Source organism: Rosa rugosa, chromosome 1 (assembly GCF_958449725.1).
Source record: "Rosa rugosa chromosome 1, drRosRugo1.1, whole genome shotgun sequence".
In the NCBI taxonomy this organism is placed as follows: Eukaryota; Viridiplantae; Streptophyta; class Magnoliopsida; order Rosales; family Rosaceae; genus Rosa; species Rosa rugosa.
The window spans coordinates 58184304-58206137 of NC_084820.1; the positions used below are offsets into that span (position 1 = coordinate 58184304).

The 21834-nt window shown below is 41.9% G+C and overlaps 1 protein-coding gene, 1 non-coding gene and 1 pseudogene across 2 annotated transcripts; 2 read left to right on the forward strand and 1 right to left on the reverse strand.

The window, feature by feature from the left end:
• The first annotated feature begins 5850 nt into the window (after positions 1-5850).
• LOC133731548 (probable aldo-keto reductase 1) lies at positions 5851-7734 on the forward strand (annotated as a pseudogene).
• A 5989-nt stretch (positions 7735-13723) lies between these two features.
• On the forward strand, positions 13724-13811 carry LOC133727581 (small nucleolar RNA R11/Z151). Its single transcript, XR_009855262.1, has one exon. It is a non-coding gene; the product is annotated as a small nucleolar RNA R11/Z151 (small nucleolar RNA).
• Positions 13812-19930: 6119 nt separating this feature from the next.
• On the reverse strand, positions 19931-21807 carry LOC133725688 (uncharacterized). Its single transcript, XM_062153039.1, has one exon. The coding sequence runs from the start codon at positions 21704-21706 to the stop codon at positions 20192-20194; it is 1515 nt and encodes a 504-aa protein (XP_062009023.1). The 5' UTR covers positions 21707-21807; the 3' UTR covers positions 19931-20191.
• Positions 21808-21834: the final 27 nt, after the last annotated feature.

Genomic DNA, 21834 nt, shown 5'->3' on the forward strand with positions numbered 1-21834 from the left:
ATCTTCTCTCAAGTCAATTACCAACAATACAACCATTGTCACGACCTTGAGATTTGTAGATCAAATCATCAAAATCTGCAATAAATCAGCAGACCAACCCACTCTAGGCCTACATCACACTACTCGCTAATACACGAACTTGTGGTACTCATAATGTGATTACACTGAGATTCTTTATAGAATGTAGAAAGAATTAATCTACCTATAAGTAAACACAACACATCCCGAAGAGTAAAAGCTATAAAATTAAACAAGATACCAATCAAAACCCTTCCTAGGTCCTAAATCCAAATGGTCAAGCCCAACTGAGCTATACCTTAGGCCCAAAAGAGGCCTAGCCATACACCCCAACTTTCTGATCTGGACACCCAGAGGTTGGGCACCCAAGCACCGCTGATCAAACCTAGCCATATCTGCAACACCGCGACAAGCAAGCTGCTGCCATCAAAAGCGTCGCCTCCGGCATAAGCGCCGCCACCATCAGACGTGTAGCCACCAGCAGAAGCATCATCTATAACCACAGGTGCCCGATCACCACCAGAACCTCCAACCTATGTCGTCGAACTACCAACGCAAGTCCACACCGGCCTCTACCAACAACCTCGTCTCCCACGCTTGGCTCAAAGCCAGAAAACCACTCCCAAGGGTTAGTGCCAGGCGCGACCCTTGGCTCGGTGTCGAACACTGCTTCTTGCCTTAAAAGGCGTAGCCAAACAACGCAGCTATATTCAAATCCAAGTATTCAAAACTTTTTATAAATATGAATCCATCTATAATACTCTCTAAGTCTCCATTTTCTTTAAGGAAGTCAAATTTGTACTCCCCAAATTGTAATATGCACTCCCAATATCTAAATTTAATATATATTATGACTTTATGTGTTGCACTTCCTCTTTTGCCCTTATACGAAACACCAAATTGCTCTCACCCATGTACCCACCCATCCTCTTCGTCTTCAACCCCAGCTATGATATTTACCCTAGAAAGGTAAAGAAAGAACTTCAACCTCAATCCTATCACCTAATCCATAAACTCAACTCCCAATTTCCTATCTCTATTTCTCACTATCTTCCTCAAAGTTGAGTCTTTATCTTTTTTATGGTTTTGATTTCTCGTTATAGCCTCCGCCGAGATCAAGTTCCATTGCTTAGTCGGAGGTGGTGTCTACGGAAGTGCTGGTGGCCATTGTGAAGGTGGAAGTGGTGGTGGCTACAACCGTGGAAGTGGAGGTGGAGGCAACGGAGGCAGCGGCTGCGGAGGTGGTGGCTGGGACCATGGATCTGATGGCGGAAGCTGGAGGAGTACTTAGATCTATTAGGGTGATAGTGGCTGTGGGACCTGAAGAAAATGGTGCTTGAGAAATGAAGTATAGACTCTTTGTTAGTGTAATAATATATTCATTAATTCCTGAGATGATTGGCGAGAGAGATTGAAAAGGCAAAATCTAGCATCTACCTAGCAGATATCTACCCACTGCAGAATGTTTTCATTCGAAAAGTCAAAATCTTGAAAGCTCCCAAATTTGATCTTAGCAAGTTGATGAAGGTTCATGAGAAAAAAAAAGGATGTTGATATGAAAAAGATAGACTACTTGAACAAAATTGTAGCCGAGGAGACCACCATTGTTGGAGCATGAAGTTAGCTTTGATTTATCAAGTCATTGTTTGCTTTGCTGGCTAAAGTTTTGATCATATTTTTAGACAGATGCAAACTTGATCTGCTTAGTGGTAGAGTTTTTTAGCAATCTTGTTGATGTTCATTTTTCTTTTAATTTCACTAGTAAACTGGAAATTTATTTAACTTTTAGTACAAAAATAAAAGAGCAAAATGGAAAGTGGGTTTGTAAGAAGCATAAAATAGTAAAGTAGGAAACATTACAAATATGACTCACCCGGACTCCGGGCAACGACAGAAGAGAGCCATGAATGAGTAATCTAGACCCTAGACTACACAAACATAATGTAACCATGAGATGAAGCTCAAATGCTGCAGAACAATTCCGACACTACTAGGATGACCTCCGACGACAATCAAGAGGCCATCCCAATTTATTCATGTTCTCAAACAACACCCTACTCTAGGGCACTCTTGAGAGTGCTATCCTCCAGCTCAGGAACTTTGCTAGAGGACGAGTTCTCCTCCACAACAAGGGTTGGTGCAACTGCGGGGACCTCTTCCATACGACCTTCTCCAAGTGAAGGAGAGAGCTCAATTGCCTTGAAATTCCTCTTCCGACGAGGTTTGGCTTCCTCAGTGTTCAACTTCCTGGGCTTCAAACTAGTAGATTTGGGGTTGTTCTTACGACTCGGAGGGCGGCCAACCTTCGCCTTCTTTGCAGGGGACACCAGAATAATCCCATTATTATTCTTCAAAGCCAGTTCCGGTTCAAAGTCCAAAACAACCTAGGCCGTGGGAGGGGGCACAGTATTTGCTCTCTTACGCTTTGAATATTGCACCAAAGTCACAACAACAGATCTCTTCTTCCTAGTAATGGGATTCTCAACCTTATTATCAACCTGCATAGGCTTCATGATAGGTGCAGTTACCAGAGAGGGAATCTTGGCCAAATATGCAACTAAGGCCGACCCAGAGATACCCGGAAGATTGAGCGATTTGGGCGTAGTAGAAAACAAATTCGGTGCAGGAGATTGAGCCAACACTTCTACTAAACTCGGAACTTGCTGGCTAGCAGATGATGAAATCCTAGCCGAGTTAGGGTTATAACCGACAGAGACCACCACCGCCTCTAGGGCCCCTGTACACCCCGATCGTTGATGCTCCATCATCCCGCAGAAACCAACGAGTCGTTCATACTTGAATCTCACAGTAGCAGATGCTCCAGACGTAAAATCAAAGGTGGAGGGAGGGAATACCTATCGTACTGGAGTCAACAATACATGTCTGATCCGAACCCGCACCGTCGTGCCCTTGCGAATTCCCGGCCTGTTAAGGTGCACAACCTCCCCTAGCGTGGCCCCAATGAGCGCCACCGCTCCCTCAGTGAGAAGAGCAGGAGGGAGCCCCATGATCTCAACCCAAACAGGCACAGAGGGGAGCGGAACATCAGTGACATCCTGCAGTCCATCAAACTCTGCCATAGCAAGCGCCCATTTGCCAAAGAACACGGGCCGCCGTCCACAATCCTTGATCTATCCTCCATTTGAGAAAATTGAAACACAAAACGGTCCTGGTGTGCCCAGACAGACAGGCGATTACCAAGCCCCCAGAGAGAGGTCATGGTGCCCATAAACGCCTTGGGATCGGCGCGACGTTTAGCCTTAACAGAGAGCAATTTACCCACCGCAAAATGACCGGAAGACACAGCAGCAGCGCCCGCCGGGCCAAAGGATGTCCAACCATCCTCCGAGATAGTCAAGGCTGCAGCGAGATGAGCGGTAACGTGATCAACCATGGTGAGGAGGTAGAGAGAGTGTTGAGAGGAAGAAAAGTTTGAGAAAACCCTAGCCAGAAACCCTAGCAGAGAAACCCAAACCCGAAAACCTCTCCTGATCAATTATGTGAATTAATATATTAAATGTTGATGGTGGGTGTGAAAATTACAATTTGGGAAGTGCAGATTTCACTCCCCTTTCTTTATCATCATTCGTTTAGTAATTTGTCATTGCAAGGTCAACGAGGTATTCCTGTATGGGAGCTGTCTGGGCAGATTTGTACGGGTGAGTATTCCGGGGGCAGCTTGGTCGGGGAATAAACTGTTCGAGCTTGAATATGAAAGGTTACCTCACTTTTGTCTGTTCTGTGGGTTAATCTCTCATATTGGTAATGCTTGTACTCGTAGAGCGTCAGGGGAGATCACTGAGCATACTTATGATGTGTTGCTCAATGTTGAAAGAAAGGAGGCTTGGTTAGCTTGGCAGGAGAGGATACTGGAGGAGGAGGTGGTGGGTTCCCACGGAGGAACATGTTTTGGCTTGTACCCGGCGCGCAAAGTGGGGTGGACAATGACAACCCCGGAATTTCTGAATATTGGTCTGATCCGATCCAGGGAGGAATGGGAATCAGAATCTGCTCTGCCGGATAATCATTCGGAGGATGCTATGGAGGTTGAAGACAATGGTGGGGAGGCGGGGAGACCGGAGGAGTCCGCTTCCAAGCGACGGCGATTGGAAGAGCGGCGGTGGCCGGTGAGTACGTGGGAAGAGGGTCGATTGTTGGATGTACCCATTCGAGAAAGTACGGAGATAGCGGCAGCATTGATTCAAAGAGAATTCAGTCACGCAGTCAATTAATGGTTCACCAATTAATGTAGATCCTACATTAGTGGAGAATAATAAGTCAACTCTCATATCTCAAGGAGTCATAGTATTGGGGGAGTCTCTACCAAGAATCCAGCCAGCTGGGTTTTTTCAAAATGGATTGGGCTATCTGATGTTGTGAGGGACGTCCAAAATATGGCCCAGAATGAGAAATTAAATAAGAATCCAAAGGGTGGACAAAAGCAGGCCATTTTGATCTCCAAGGACCAAGGGTGATAGGCCTAATGAACGTGATTCATGCATGCATGGAGAGAAGACTAATTATGTGCAGAGAGAGAAGACTAATTATGTGCATACAAGGGGCTCCGAAGAAAGGGTACGTGATTCATGCATGCATGGGGGTTCCAAGAAAGGGTATGTAGTTGGTAGACAAAATAGTTTGGTGGTGGCTAGAGTTCCAAAATCGAGTCCTGGGCGCACTCCGAAGCATCATACCGTGATGGGTCCGGACCTGGCCCATCACGAGCCATGACGATCCTATGTTGGAACTGCCAAGGGATTGAGAACCCTTGGACAGTTAACGCATTAGTAGGGTTAGTGTCCCTTAATTTTCCCAAGTTGGTGTTTTTATCGGAGACTAGATGTACAGTTGGTGAAATGAATTCTATTCGTAAAAAGCTTGGTTGTCATAATGCTTTTACAGTCAATTGTAAAGTGGTTCCAAAAAAAAAAAAAAAAAGCTAGGGAAGAGGTAGTAGAGTTGGTGGTCTTTGTTTACTATCACTACTAGAATTTTGATCTTAGACATCACGACAATTACATCGGTGATGAATTCACGCGATGTAAAAAAATATTTTTAACATCGATTTCTGAAAATTCGATTTCTACTTATATAATTAACATCGTTTATTACTGTTGACCGATGTCTATATTTTGATTTCAAAATTTTCAAAAACGCGGAAAGACCAAGTTAGAAATTTTCATACACGCGGGGACTAAATTTTCCCACTTTAGCTCATTCACTTTATCTCCAACCTAAACTTGCGACCCATTTTGTCTCTCGCTCTTCCCCGAAACCTGTCCCTCTACTCCCTCCCCTCCCGCTCGCGCTCTCTCTCTCCCTTTCTCCCCCTTCCCTCCAATAGAACCAAAACCACAACCCTAGAAGATGGTGGCCGGCTCATCTCGGAGGTGTAGCCTGGCATTGACTCGTCGGAGGAAGGCGAAGAAGATGGTGGTTACGGTGAGTCCACCCCGGTGGTCAGAGATCGGTGACGGAGGAGAGAGATTCCTCCAGATCCACTTTCTCTCTCCTTTCCCTCTCTCTCGTCTGTGCTTCTCTCTTCTCTCTCGTCTGTACTCTGGTCTCAAGTAAACATTGAGGTAAAAAATTCGGCTAATCCATCCACTTAAATCTTTGGGCCTTTATCAATTTTCACTCTTGAGTACTTGGACTTGGTCGGAATCAGTGATAGGGTTCATTCTATTTTTCAGGCAAAGAAATCCAAGGAGGATCTGAAGGAACCCTGCTGGTATGGGTTTGCTTAATCTCAATTTCAATGCTATTTAGGAATTGTGCGTGTAATCTCAATTTCAGTGTGACAGATCATGCTCAGATGCTCTTGAACATCCTATGAATTTGGGCCGTCTCCTTTTGCAGGTCTTTCTTGTTTCATGATTTTGTGGCAAACTGCTTGACAAAAGAACATCAGGTTTGCAACTACTTTACTTTCATTATGTTTGATATAAACTACCAATGTCTTCTAAAGCCCTTTCATTTGCAAAATATGGACCCTTGTTCTAATGCATAGCATAAATTCAACTTAAAATGAAGAGTTGCACACACATATATATACTTTATAGCTTCCAGAGTTCAAAGACACAGAAATTGCACCAAAGTGATTAGGCTCAGTCTAGGTGACTTCGAATTAAAGGATGGTTCTATTTCTCATTTGAATTGTAGTAAGTTGTTTTTCATTTGTCTGTGCAGGTTTCCAAGTTGGGATTTGGGTGTATGGGACTTAGTGGAATCTATAATGTGCTAGTTTCTGAAGAGTTTGGCATATCAATGATCAAGTACGCATTTGACAGAGGAATAACATTCTTCGATACATCAGATGTTTATGGACCACATGCTAATGAAGTTTTGATCGGAAATGTGAAGTGTTTTCCCTAACAAATAGTTTTGAATTCAAGGTGTGGTTCACATTTATGCATCGTTTTCATATTCTTGCATAATCAACAGACCATTATTACCCCATGAGTGTTTATATGTTTATGTTGAAACCTGCTCTTGTTAGAGCTCTTAAACTTGAAAGTGATAATCCTATGTAAGGGTAGTTCACTAGTCACTAGCTACTGTTAACTTGCTTGCATACGTAAATCAGTTAAATGTTTTCATTTTCGATCATTTTATGTTGTCTTATGAGTCATGACTTGTCAAAGACTTCTATTTACTTATTAGTGTTCAAGTGTTTCAGGCATTGAAGCAGCTGCCTCGAGATAAGGTCTAGGTGGCTACAAAGTTTGGAATTGTAAAGGCTGAGCCTGAGAAAGTTATAATTAATGGCACTCTTGAGTATGTCCACTCCTGCTGCGAGGCTAGCCTGAAGCTTGATGTGGACTACATTGTTCTTTACTATCAGCACCGGATAGATACATTAGTCCCCATAGAGGATACCGTGAGTGTTATTTATTTCCCTGACCTGTAGAGTAATTAATTGCAAGCTTAAGTCTTTCTTTTTCATTTTGTGGTTAGTTTTTCTTTCAATTCTTTCTAAATATCAAACTGAAGTTATATGTTTGCTTCAACCACTTATCATTAGTACTACTGTCGTAAGTCTAGATGGAGGAACTAAAGAAGCTGGTGAAAGAGGGGAAAATAAAGTACATTGGATTATCTGAAGCTAGCCCAGACACAATAAGGAGGGCATATGCAGTTCATCCTATCGTTGCAGTCCAAATGGAGTGGTCTCTTTGGACTCGCGACATTGAGGAACAAATTATCCCACTTTGCAGGTAACCACTTTTATCTTCAAGTTTCAATATCCTGTACAAAATCCACAGTTTTGAAATGCGTCAGGTTCCATGTTATTGTACTTTTGGATAGGAGTTGTTCTGGCTGTTTTGTATGTTGTACTAGCTATTAGCATTTATCTAAAGTTTTCACAGTTTACATGTACTCTTTATACCCCGTTTGTGTAAAAGATGAGTAATGCTAAAACTATTGGGTTGTGTTTTTTGGAACATAGGGAACTTGGAATCAGGATAGTGCCATACAACCCTCTTGGTCAAGGATCTTTTGGTGGCAGGGCAGTTGTGGAAGCTATACCATCAAGTAGTGTTGTGGTAACCTAGCTATTCTTTATAACAATCAAATAGTTTGGTTTCAGTTCCGCTTCTACTAACAGCGGTGTTAATAATGTAGACATTCAAGGAGACTGATTGCAGCTGGAGCAGGAATTGCCTTAATTGATTCAGTGGTGATTTCTCAATTAATGTCTTGCTGATAATCTAGGCTAATTATGTGCCCTGAACTGTTTGGGTGATATGTTTGCATTGAAGTTCAATTGATTGTGAGACTCTTGTTCAAAAAGATCAAAATTTTATATGGTGTAAATCTCGTCTCTTCCAATACATTTTGTTTCTTATCTCAGGTAGAAGAGTCAAAGAACAGCAGGGATCCACCTACTGGTTTTGCTTTAATAAGACCTCCAGGACACCATGCAATTTCAAAAAGTCTGATGGGGTTTTGTGTGTTTGGAAATATTGCAATTGCAGCCCATTATGCTCAACGTGCACATGGCTTGAAGGGTGTCTTTATAATTGATTTTGATGTTCACCACGGGAATGGGACAAATGATGCTTTCTATGAGGATCCGGATATATTCTTCCTTTCAACTCACCAAGTAAGTAACAATTTTAGATACATTGTCTGTTCAAATTTATTTATATGTTCTTGTTATGCTAGTCTAGATTTGAAGTTTACTCCATGATTAATGACTGCTGATGGTAGTGTGAATATAGCCCTTGAAGTATGGATCTAGAAGATTCCAATGCAAATTCATCTGTGGAAGGGATAGCTTGGCATAACTTAATCTCATTTTTATTTTTGTTTTGCAGAAAGTAGTGCAAAGATGGCCTTGCTTATGGAATGGTACACAATGACCGTTTTACTTATTTGCAAGCCTTTTGTTTTGTATATGGAGAAGTTTACGCCATATGTCCCCTTCTCCCTACTCTTTGTACACTTTTTATCAAAAATAGTATTAATGAGAATTTTCTTTTGGTTACCACTTGTATTCTCATTGTGATAATTTTCTAGTGAAGAAACTGATTTATGCACATAAGAAGCAAACCACTTTTAAACTAGAAATTGAAGCAAAAAGAACGAAAACTCAACAACTTAATATAACAAACTGATGTCATAAATGACTAAGAACATCAGTTCTATCTATAGAACAGATGTCTAATATTGATATATAAATCAATTTCTTTCGTAAAACGATGTCACAAGAGGAAACGAAATCAGTTTTTTATAAACCAACCGATGTCTGGAGTCATTTTATACATCGAGACGTTATAAGAAACTGATGTCTAGAGTTATTTTTAACATCGGCTAAAAACCGATGTCTGGGTTTTCATGATCTTTAACATCACCCACTAAGACATCGGACGATTTTTTTTTTAACATCGGTTTCTGGCCGATGTCAAAGACCAAAATTCTAGTAGTGTATGGAATGATGAGGTTAGTGTTTCTCTCAAATCGTACAGCCATAGTCACATTGATGTTTTGGTCAAAGATAGGTCGGAGCAACATGTATGGAGGTTCACGGGGATTTACGGTCAACCCAAAGTGGAAAACCGGCATCTTACATGGTCCTTGATTAAGAACCTTGGGAGGCAAGGTAATGATGCATGGATTCTTGGGGGATATTTTAATGAGATCACTTCATCAATGGAGAAAGAGGGTGGTCCTCTGAGAGGGGAAAGACAGATGGATGATTTTCGTGATGCTCTGAGGGTCTGTGATTTGAAAGGTTTTTCTTGGGTCCTCAATTCACTTGGAGGGGGGGTTAGAAATGGTGAGGAGATTAAAAGCAGACTTGATCGTTTTGTGGCTAACCCTAACTGGTTGAAGCTCTTCCCGGCTGCAAGGGTGATGCATTTAAACCCCAATGAATTTGACCATCTCCCCATTCTCGTGGAGATTAGACGCAAAAGACCAAGAAGGAAAAAACAAAGAAAAAAAAGGGTTTCGTTTTGAAGACTTTTGGCTAAGGGAGGATGATTGCAAAGAAGTGGTTGAATCAGGGTGGGAGAGTGCTACGGGGACGTGTCCGTTTACAAAAGTTTGTAATAAAATTTCAAATACAAGGGAGATGTTGTTATGTCGGAGTAGGTCACGGTTTGGTAAATTGTAGGAAGAGATAAGACTCATTAGAGAAAAGTTGGCAGTTTTTTATGATACTACAATATCCTCTCCATGTTCTGGGGAACGTGTTGCATTAGGAAAATAATTGCAAGAGTTACTGCATAAGGAGCAGATTTTTTGGCAACAACACTCCCAAGTTCTTTGGTTGGCAGAGGGAGACTTAAATACAAAATATTATCATCAGAAGGCAAGCAACCGGAAGAAAAAGAATACTTTAAAGGGCCTCTACAACGAGGAAGGAGTTTGGTGTTGTGAGGAGTCTGAGATGCAGGATATTGTTCTGCGTTATTACAACAATTTGTTCACGACATCAAAGCCTATGCTGGGTGAGGGAGACCTGAGTTTTGTTGCTAGTGTTATTTCTGAGGAGGCAAACCAACGTTTGAATTGTGATATTACGGGACATGAAGTACTCATGGCTTTGAAACAGATGCACCCCTCGAAAGCTCCGGGGCCTGATGGTTTTTCGCCAGCGTTTTACCAACATTTTTGGGATGTTGTAGGCTCTGATGTGGTGGAGGCAGTCAGAAAATTCTTGAATTCAGAAGAACTTCTCAAACAAGTTAATTACACATGGGTAACCCTAATTCCAAAAGTGAAGACTCCGGAGTTTGTTCATCAACTTAGACCGATCAGCTTATGTAATGTTATCTATAAGGTTGGTTCTAAATTTTTAGCTAATAGATTGAAGTCCTTTTTGGATGATATCATCTCCCAACAACAAAGTGCTTTTGTCCCCGGAATATTAATATCTGATAATTCCTTACTTGCCTTTGAAATTTCTCACTGCCTGAAGCGTCGCAGAAGGGGTCATGTAGGTTATGGTGCCCTCAAATTGGATATGAGTAAGTCATATGATCGGGTTGAATGGACATTCTTAGAAGCAGTTCTGTGCAAATTGGGATTTGGGACTACTTGGGTCAGATGGATTATGGCATGTGTGCATACGGTGACTTACTCGTTCCTTGTAAATGGAGAACCTTGCGGTAGTATTACTCCCTTTAGAGGACTCCGACAAGGTGATGTAATTTCACCGTACCTTTTTCTTATATGTGCTGAGATGCTTTCGAGGATGATTATGGAGGCAGAGCGTATTGATCTAGTTCATGGAGTTAAAGTGTGCTCGGGGGCACCTGCAATTAGTCATCTCTTCTTCGCGGATGATTCATTTATTTTTTTCAAAAGCAGATATTACTGATGTGTGCTCGGGGGCACCTGCAGTTAAAGTGTGCTCGGGGGCACCTGCAATTAGTCATCTCTTCTTCGCGGATGATTCATTTATTTTTTTCAAAAGCAGATATTACTGATGTGTTGAGTCTGAGGGATATATTTTAGAGGTATGAACAAATGTGTGGGCAGCAGATTAATTATGAGAAAAGCTGTATTTCATTTAGCAAAAATGTTCCGAGGTGGAAGCAAGATGAGTTGGCTTCTCTGTTGGGTGTAAGAAGGGTGGACAAGCATGATAAATTCTTAGGGTTACCAACGAAACTCAGTTATTCAAAGGATGAGGCCTTCAGGTACCTTGTTGACAGGGTAAGGAAGAGGACTCAAGGCTGGAGAGACAAGACCCTAAGCAAAGCAGGGAAGGAAGTTTTGATCAAGGCTGTGGTGCAATCTATCCCAACGTATGTGATGAGTTGCTTCGAATTACCTAAACATTTGTGTAATGAGATGCATCGGTTGATAGTTCGATTTTGGTGGGGTGAATTTGGTGAGGAAAGGAAGATCCATTGGATGGCTTGGGAGTAGCTTTGTGCTCCAAAAAAAGAGGGATGATTAGGGTTTAGAGATATGCACTTGTTTAATTATATTGCTTTACTTGCCAAGCAAGGGTGGCGATTAATTTGCAGGCCGGACTCTTTACTTGCACAAGTGCTGAACTCACGTTATTTCCCCCAAACTGATTTCATGTAGGCTGAGTTATATAAGGGTGCATCGTTTACATGGAGGAGTATTTTAAAAGGGAAGGATTTGTTGAGAAAAGGTTTGAGGTTTCAGGTGGGTAACGGGGAGAATATTTCAGTTTGGAACGATCCTTGGGTGCCTCTACCCTATCGCTTCAGACCTTTCTCTCTCCCCATGCAGGGTACGGAAGAGTTCAAAGTAGCAGATCTTATTGATTTAGAGGCTGGGTTATGGCAGGAATGATTACTAGAAGAGTTGTTTACACCGATGGAGTTGGTGAATATCTTTAAGATCCCTCTTAGCTTAAATGGGGGTGATGATAAGCTTGTTTGACATTTTGACAAGAAGGGGAGGTACAACGTAAAAAATGGGTACCATATTGCAAGAATTAGTGACAACTTTGAAAAGAAAGCTTCCGGATCAAGCTCGGAGACAAGCTGCGCAAGGTTGTGGGGGAAACTATGGAAAATAAATGTACCACCTAAGGTATGTATGCACGCATGGCGTTTGGTCAAGGGAATCTTACCTACTAGAGCTGCCCTAGCTAAGAGGGTTCAGCTCCCAGACGTGAGATGCATGTGTGTATTGCTCTAATGGCGTGGAAGATAGTTTGCATTTGTTCGAAAACTGTGAAGCATTGAAGGCTTTCTGGATGCATGGCTCGTTGAATTTACAACCTGGTAAGCACCCCACTACTCTTCTTGATATTTGGTTTTGGGACATGATTGACGCACTTGATGGTGAGAAGCTTGAATATTTCTTGATGGCCCTTTGAGTGGTTTGGATGGAACGAAACAACATGGTCTGGAAGGGTTCTTATTTTAACATCATTAACATGCATGCATGGGCTACTTCATTCCTTGATGACTACAAAAATTTACACAAATGTCAAGGATGTAAGGCGAGGAGGGCTCCCATCAAGTGGACTTGTCCACCACGGCGAAGGCTAAAAATTAATTTAGATGGGAGTTTCTGTGTTGAAACAGGCTCTGGAGGTGTGGGTGTTGTGGTTAGAAATTATGAAGGGATGTGCATGGCTACCTTTGCTAGAACGGTCCAATATGCACAGTCTCCAATTCATATGGAAGCAGAAGCCCTTAGAGCAGGGTTGTTGATTGTAATTTACCAGGATTGGAAAGAAATTGATGTTAAAAGTGATTGTGTGAACTTAGTGAGTGCATTACATGTTGATGGAGATGATTTTTCAGACATCAGAAGGATCTTGGATGACTGTAGAAGGTACGTTAATGCATTTAATTTTTTTAAGGATTAAATACTTGTTACTCCTCGTACTTTTCCCTGAAAAACAGTTTGGTCCCTCGCCTTTTAAATTAAACTGAATAGTCCTTATTCTATCAAATTCTCATATAACAAGTCCAAAATGATCCGAAATGACTATTATGCCCCTCATTTCCTATTTTTATTATTATTTTAATTTTTTTCTCTATTTTTTAAATTTTTCTCCCCTTTTTTTTTATATTTTCTCCCTCCCTCCTTCTCTCTCTCCCCTGACCTCTCGCTCCCTCTCTCTCCCTCGACCTCCCTTCTTCTTCTCTTCCTCTGCAACCACCGGAGAACACCAGCGCCGCCCTCTCCTCGGGCTCCCCCTCCTCCACCGCCGAGAAGCTTCAGAACGCCATCCGCCTCCTCGAGTCCCAGCTCCGCTCCGAGGTCCTCTCCCGCCACTCCGACCTCCTCTCCCAGCTCTCCTCCTTCCAGCACGCTCAACCACCGGAGAACACCTGCAACCTGATGGCCATCTCCCCCTGATTCAACCCCTCCATCCCTAGCTCCAACGCCTTCATCTCTCTGACCCAACCGCCTTCACCGCTGCGTTCGCCGCCGAACAATCTAAGCCCGGCTTCCGCTTTCCAATCGGAGCACTCGCGGCTGTCTCCGGCGCAATCTCGTATATCTACTACCCCTTGGCGGTGATGATATCTTTTGTGGACTAGAGTTTATGATCTGGGCTCTTCTCCCAGGACTTGATTACAACCCCTTGGCTGTCTGAGCACCCTTCATCTCTCTTCTCACTCAATCTAGTTTGAAAGTTCTTGTTTTTAAAACTACCCATCTCTGTTTTTGTGTTTTAGCACTTCAAATTCCAAAGCTTTTGATTGTGTTTTAGCACTTCATGGTGTTTCTGGTTACATGAATCTGAGTGGAGCTTATGATGAAAAGTTTAAATTATCTTAGCGGATTTCAGTGAGGTCTTAGGATCAATGATCTGATTGTTACACACACTGAGGCTCAAGTTTTATGTATTTTTTCTATCTTGTTGTGTTTAGAAGCGACAGCCGTGAGTGCTCCAATTGGAAAGCGAAAGCCGGGCTTAGATTGTCCGGCGGCGAACGCAGCGGTGAAGGCGGTTGGGTCAGAGAGATGAAGGCGTTGGAGCTAGGGATGGAGGGGTTGAATCAGGGGGAGGTGGCCATTAGGTTGCAGGTGTTCTCCGGTGGTTGAGCGTGCTGGAGGGAGGAGGCGGGGGAGCCCGAGGAGAGGGCGGCGCTGGTGTTCTCCGGTGGTTGCAGAGGAAGAGAAGAAGAAGAGAGGTCGAGGGAGAGAGAGGGAGCGAGAGGTCAGGGGAGAGAGAGAAGGAGGGAGAGAGAAAATATAAAAAAAAAGGAGAAAAATTAAAAAAATAGAGAAAAAAAATTAAAATAATAATAAAAATAGGAAATGAGGGGCATAATAGTCATTTCGGATCATTTTGGACTTGTTATATGAGAATTTGATAGAATAAGGACTATTCAGTTTAATTTAAAAGGCGATGGACCAAACTGTTTTTCAGAGAAAAGTACGAGGAGTAACAAGTATTTAATCCTTTTTTTAACTTTCAACATATATGTCGCGAAACAAATTGTGTGGCCAATAGATTAACTCACCTTGCTAAATGTGGGAATTTAGATGAATTTTGTTTAGAGGAGACGCATGTTATCATTCAGGACGTTCTCTATGAGGATCAATGTAATCTTTCTTATGTAGCTCGGGGTTCAGGTTATATGTCTCCCCCGATGCAAAATTTTATTTCAATAAATGAAACCGGGCGTGGGGCTGAGCCTCCCAGTTAGGCTGGGTTCCAAACCACTGGCGGATCCACATAGTTGATGGGGAGGGCTCAAGCCCGCCCGAAAGTTTTGAAGAAAAAAAATTGTCTATATATAGTATCATTAAAATGTTGTCGTCTTGATGTTGAAGCCCACCCGAAAATAGTTAGGGACCAGTCACCAGCCTCCTCTTCGTCCATTCCATTACTCATTAGAAATTGAGCCCTCGTTTTCTTCTTCTCTCAGGTTTCTCACTCTCGTTTCTATAGCCTATTCGTCACCGCTTGTTCTCTTCCAAATACTCTTGCCTCCCGGCCTCCGTCGACGTCAATACAACACGATACTTCTTACATTTGTACATAGTTGTACCGGAAAAAAAAAATTGGACTTCGCCCAAAAAAAGACACTTGAATATGTAGCCCACCCCATTTTCGAATCCTAGATCCGCCACTGTTCCAAACCCCTTAAAAAAAATATATATATATATATAGTAGAGAACAATTCTCATGAAGAAAGCTTTTAGCATTTGAAAATTGAAAGTATAGCATCCCATTCATTGAAACAGACTCAGTGACTGGTAGCAAACTAGCAATAGGCACCCAGATTTGAATCATAATGACGTAAACAATATTCTCAAAACATTAACTAAACTCACGGGTTGGAAGTCCAACCAGGAAGATGTACCTAGGTTACTGTGCATTAGGGAGATCAGGAGATGGATGACCACATACACCACTAACAAATAAAGCTCTGAAACATGTCCAAGTTATGCCAGCTTTTGATGATTCAGGCTTTACCTGCACAGTCAACAGCTAACTTTCCAAGGTCTTCATGAAAGCTTCAAACCTCAACTTTCACAGCTCTCTCTTCCAAATCCACACTCTTGTCTTTCTAGCTCGTGTATCAGAAAACAAAACGTATCACCCTCCTCTAATGAACCCTTCACTTATCCTTTGCTTCTGCATTTGTAAGAACTGTTTCCTATCAGACCTGCAAACAGTTAGGGAACAGAGGAGGAGGAGGAGGACCACTTAAACAAGGGACCTTTACAGAATCTTACGGTCTCTCTTCTCTAACACTCACATTACCTTTGGTCAAAGTAGTTGTAGGCTCCCTGACATTTTAATTGCCTGAACAGGTTATTCTTCCTGTAGCTTTAATATAAATGCCTGACAAATCCAGTCTGTATAATTTCCTTCCTTCCTTTCTGTTTTATCTTAATCGGCTACAGTCACTGACTAGTCTTTAACATCAATTTTTTTTTTCCTTTGGACTCCAGTCTTTAACATCAAGCTTGACCTGCAACAATCCCCAGGTAGTCTTTTTGAACAAGTTGAAACTTGAGGGGAAAAAAATGGTTTTCCAATTCTACTTCTTTATCTACACAACATCTCACAACAAAAAGAAATAAAAATGGCATTTTCCTTTTCTGTTGGTTTGAAGCAGTTACTATTCTAAATTCCAAATATAAGCCAAAAGGAAACCAAAATGCGCTTCAGATGCATTGCAGTAGAAACAATTACATAATCAGCCAACAGAATGACTAGAGTTCTACACTAGAGTTTCAGTACAAGAGTTACCGTCCAACAATATATTTCAAGATCAGTCAATCCTACTGCAAGAAACATCAGACTAAAACAATGTTGAAATGCTCAACGGACCAATAGCTTCATTCCCTTCTCCGCATACTACTTAACGTTTTATGCACTACAGCAGTGATGTAGAGCATATCGACTTCATTCTTGTATGACAATTGAACCACTCCAAGTCCATGAAACAAACAGCACTGCTATCTCTGGCATTGAACACAACAATAGAAAAGTTTCAATCACCGCCAATGGAACAAATTACCACTCAAATTTAACAAAGAACCACCTGCACTGTACCCCATCTAACACTGAAAAGCCATATGCTCTCAAATAAAACTTCTCAACAATTAAGAGGGGAACAAATGACACTTTTCCAGTACTGAAATCAACCAAAAAACACTAGGGATCATTCGTTTCACAAGACACCGTGCGCCTCTAAACATAAGCAAAGTTCTTTATCAGGTACCGGAAATATATATCAGATTTGAGGCCATCTATATTTTTGCATTCACCAGTAAATATCAGAGGAACATTGGATAACACCGAATTTCTAACCCAAAAACACTCTGGACCATTCCTTTCACAAAGCACCATGCACTCAAACAGAAGAACCAAAGTGATCTATAAATATCAGATTTGTGGTCATCTGATAAAGCTATGCATGTATGCCATGCCATACTTTTCTCACATTCACATAATATGGGAGGAACATTGTTCTAAATAAAGTTCGATTGTCAGCTCTTACAATAGAGGTAGATGAGAGCAGGAAACTTCCCATTGACCATATGTGCTCACAAAGTAAACAGATCAAGAGTAATATAGAAATCTTCAACAATATTATATATATGTATTTAGAAGACTTAAACAGAGGTTTTTCAGACTCATATTCTCTCGTTTTCTTCTTAACTTCCTTAGCTCATTTTACAGTATAGAGGCTAACATGCGAAAGTCACACTGGAAATTTTTGGCAATCAGGTGCAGCCTGTGGTTTTAATCTCTTACTCTTTTATCTCTACCAGCAAATGGATGACTGGTTCAAAACTGTCTCGCTAATTAATCGAGGTAACAGTGATGATAGTCCTAGTCCAGATGCAATTAGCCTGACAAATTTAATCAGATTATTCAAGGACCCCATCAAGGAAACAAACCTCTCCAGATTGGGAGCTTCAACTTTGTATTTTGCTTCAAAACCTCCCACAGATCTTCAGCCTGTTATTAAGTTCCTGATCCTAAACTATTACTCAACCAACTACCACAAACCACCTGAAAAACAGTAGGGAAGTTCTCTAATCTGACAAGGACACCCAGAAGGTAGCCTCGAGTTCCATTGCATACATCTCTTTCTTTCTCATCTCCTTTGAAAATCAGTTCTCTAACGATCATTACAGGCAAGGTTTGTAGAAGGCTCCAAACACAGGCTTTAATACAAGTAATGAAAAATTACAGACAAGGTGTGTAGAAGGCCCCAAATACATGCTTTAAAACAAGTAATGAAAAAGATCCTCGGTGTTGTCAAGAAATTCATACACCAACGGTAGGTTGCCTAAAGTTTCTGAATTTGATACAAATGAGCATTTCCTTTGCTACATTCATTAGACTACAATATTCAAGTATGGTTCCATGTAGCATATTATTAATTAATAGTAGTATTTGAAGTGTATGTATGCCCCCTCAACTATAAAAGAATACTAACAGAAGCCATCAAGCACCAAGAATTCAGGTTTCATTGCACATTGTTCAGCATTATAATCAAAATTACTTAAGCACATACCCATATGGAACAAGAGAGAAACTTGCTGGACATGTAAATTTTAACACCACAAGAAAACATGAATCTTTGATTCTCCCTGTCCAACATGTGTAAATGGCAAAAGAGACAAAAGGAAATCATCATTTGGGACCTAAGAATGAAACCCATTACTCAATCTGAGACCATGATTACCAATGTTGAGAGATTCAGGTTCAGTAAATTTTCAACTGGGATGGTAAATCGCAACCCAAAAGTTGAAACAGTAACAAAATCAAACCAAAGATTGCTCCTTTAAATGGAAAAACAGAAACCCAAAGGAAATGAAGCACTGAAAATGAAAAGAAAAGGGTTACCTGGAGCAGTGGGAACAATTCTCCGATAAGATGATGGGGCTGGAAAACGAGCCATGAGAAGGAGATTGGGTTGGAGTTGCAGGAACCATTAAGACCTAATGTTGTTTCCCTTTTCGCTTTTCCTGGGTTTAAAGGTTAAACTCTTTCTCACTTTCTCTGATTCTATGCTGTGTCCTTGGGTTTAAGAAGGGCTTTAGGATTTGCACGCATCACGAGAAGGCGTGAACTTTGACTGTTCCTGTTCTGCCCCTCCCGCCAATTTTCTGTTCTTGTCGGTTTGCTTTCAGTCCAGTCCAGTCCGCAGTTATGAGCTCGCTACCTGTCCCAGCTCACATTGCCTTTTTGCTCCTCTTCTTTTTTATGCTATTTTTAACATGTACAGAACCAACAACTAAGAACTAAAACCACCAGAACAGGCTAGTAGGGATGGTCTCGGTTCGGAACTGGCCATTTGAGGTACGGTTTGTGATTTAAACCGATGAGACATCCGGCCTGGTTGGAAAACTGATATCAGTCGATTTCCCAAATTGGGATGCTGAAGTTGGTTAACTACCCTTCACTGTACTATTTGTGATTGAAACAGACATGATATTGGGCGTGGTTGGATTTTACTTCTGGATTGTTTTTCGATGTCCCTATTTTTCCCACCTTTCAGACCCAACTAACCAAGTCAATGAACAGTTTGATCTGAACTCGGAGCCTATTTACTTTTCACTCTTGCATATGAACACACCAAAAAGATTCAAGATATGGAAGAACACTTAGCTAAATTATTATAGAAAAAATGGATGTAATTTTCTGAAGGACCTCAAGAAATGTGAGTCTTGAAATCTCCCTTTTCCAAGTTCTTAAATCAGAAAAAGAGATAAAGAAGTAATCTAAATGAAATTTATTTTGAAACCAGAATGAAACCCATGTACATGAATGGAATACATTACAGGACCTTTTCTTCTCTCCTGCATACGTTGCAAAAACTGTGCCATCCAACTACTTCAAAGTAAACAGAAGATGCAAGGAATTAAAGCTATCACAAGAAAAGTGAAAGCACAATGTTATCAATCTCAACTTAAACTCAAACTTCTGCTTGCTTGCTAAAATTAAGTACATTGCTAAATCAGTAGGTTTTTACAACAGCCAGAAGGTTGACCTAGAAACACCCCACTCATGAACAAGGTCTGATGACTGAAAAGCTCCAATGAACACTTCTGCAATTACTCAAATCTAGGCAGACAAGTCATGCAAGAGGCATGCCAATTCAATCAAATTGAAAGGCTAAAAGGGTTGGACAATATGAAGCTACTTGCAATCAGATAAAAGGATGGCACAGTACATAGAAAGAAATGATTGGTGATCCACTAATCTGAACCATTGCATATCATATCAATAGTTACAGATTAAGCTTCTGGCTAAACTTCTAATAACAAGCTATACGTCCATAACAAAGTGGCCACCGTATGAAGGAATGGATTTGATTTGACAATCCAAACTAAATTCCATGTACACTTGTAAATGATCACCTTTCACCTTAGCTGACAATCCAAACTAAATTCCATTTAGTAGTTTACACCATTTTGGCTAAAAAATTATCCAGAAAGGATTGGAGATGAAATTCATCCAAGATGCAAGTCCATGTGACAGAATGTAAATTCAAATTTAAAGTTATAGAAATGCAGAAAACCACAATGATACCCAACCATTTGTATGCTCTCCATAGTTAAGATATAAATAGGCAATGTCAATTCAACTAACAACACATACCATAATGAAAAACTGAACAATCAAAATTTATGCCAGACAGACTCAAATGGACAGCCATACTTGCTGCGATATATTGAATATCCCTGCAAAGAGCATCCACCGCCTGTGGCCTGCTATGCTGAACTACTTGGCTCCTTACTTACTTCTCTTGGCTTTCTTGAGCTTTGCCTCTTCACTCTTCAACTTCACAGGCTCACTCTTCCTCTTCTCCTTCTTTCCTACAGCCTGTCCGCCTTTGCCAGACAACCCATCTCCTTTCTTCTTTATAACATCTTTTTTCTTGTCTTTCGCAGACAACTCATCATTTTTATGCTTGACAATGGTGCCAGCATCATCTTTCACCTTACCCGACTTCTTCAATGGTTTCTCCCCATTCAAAGCAACATCTTTCGCCTTAGCCGACTTTTTCAACTGTTTCTCAACATCTTCACCTTTCACCTTACCCGACTTAGGATTAACCACCTTCTTCGTACGCTTCTCAGCAACTTCCACATCAAAATCACCATCTTCATCTACCAGCTTAGCTAACTTCTCCATCTGTTCCTTTGACCTCTTAGACTCACCAACAACCTTCTCCTTGTTCCTCTTCGACTTCCTCAACTCACCATCACCATCATTCTCACTAGCTTTACCATTGGACTCACCAACAACCTTGTCCTTCTTCCTCTTCGCCTTCTTCAACTCACCACCACCCAGTTGCTCATCCACATCACTATCCTTACCTGATTTCACCTCATCAACGACCTCACCAGCACTGCTATCCAAATACCTCACTTCATGAATCATCCCCTTCTTCTTCCCCACCTTCTCCTTCTTCAATTCCTTACTCTCACCCTTCCCAGCCTCCACAACTTTCTCAGCCCCCTCCACCTTCACCGCCTCATCCGGCAGAGTCTGGTAAAGCGGCAGCGGAATCGACTCCAATAGCTTCAAATGCAACGACCTCACACCGCCCCAACTCCCGGGCACAATCTCCACAATCCCACTAATCGCCGAAACCACATTCTCCACAATCTCCTCCTCCCTCATCGAAGTCCTCGCCACCCTCACCACACTGCAAGTCCCAGTAGTCAAGAACAACAACGCCGAGCCGCATATCCGATCAATCTGCTCCTTCCAATTCTTGTGCAACAAGTCCACCGGCACCGGAATCTTCTTCTTCTTGAAGAACTGCTTCCCGATCAGCCTCGGCAGCAATGGCACGATCTGCTTATCAGCAAGAAACACATCATACGAGTTGAGCAGCTTCCTTTTCGACTCGAAAGCCTTGTAATCTGATTTCAGCTTGGTGTACTTCAGGATTTTGACTACGGGCAAGTTGTCGGCCTTGATCTTGGCCTGAATTTGGGCCTTGGTGAGCTTGGACTTGGGCCGGTCGTCGTAGATGAGGCAGAACTCGGTGAGCTGGGAGTGGAGGGGAGTCGGGAGGGGGATTTTGTACGCGTTGACGCGGCCCTTGGGTGGGATCTTCTTCAGGCTCACGACGAGGTAGAGTAGTTCGTCGGAGGAGAGGAGGTCGGGTTTCTGGGCCTCCGACTTGGAATTTCGCCATTGCAGAAGGGCATTCACGGCATTTCGGGCCGTCTTGGGGGACACTTTGGTGGGTGTTGGGGTGGAGGATGAAGGAGCTGGGGTGATTGCGGCGGCCATGGAGGCGGAGAAAGAGGGTTGAGGTAGGGTTTAAGGGGAAGAGAGAGAGAGATGTTAGAAAAGAAGGGAGGTTTGGGGGTTTAGGGTTTTCGGGAGGGAGTGAAGAGTTGAAAATGGAGTGATAAGGA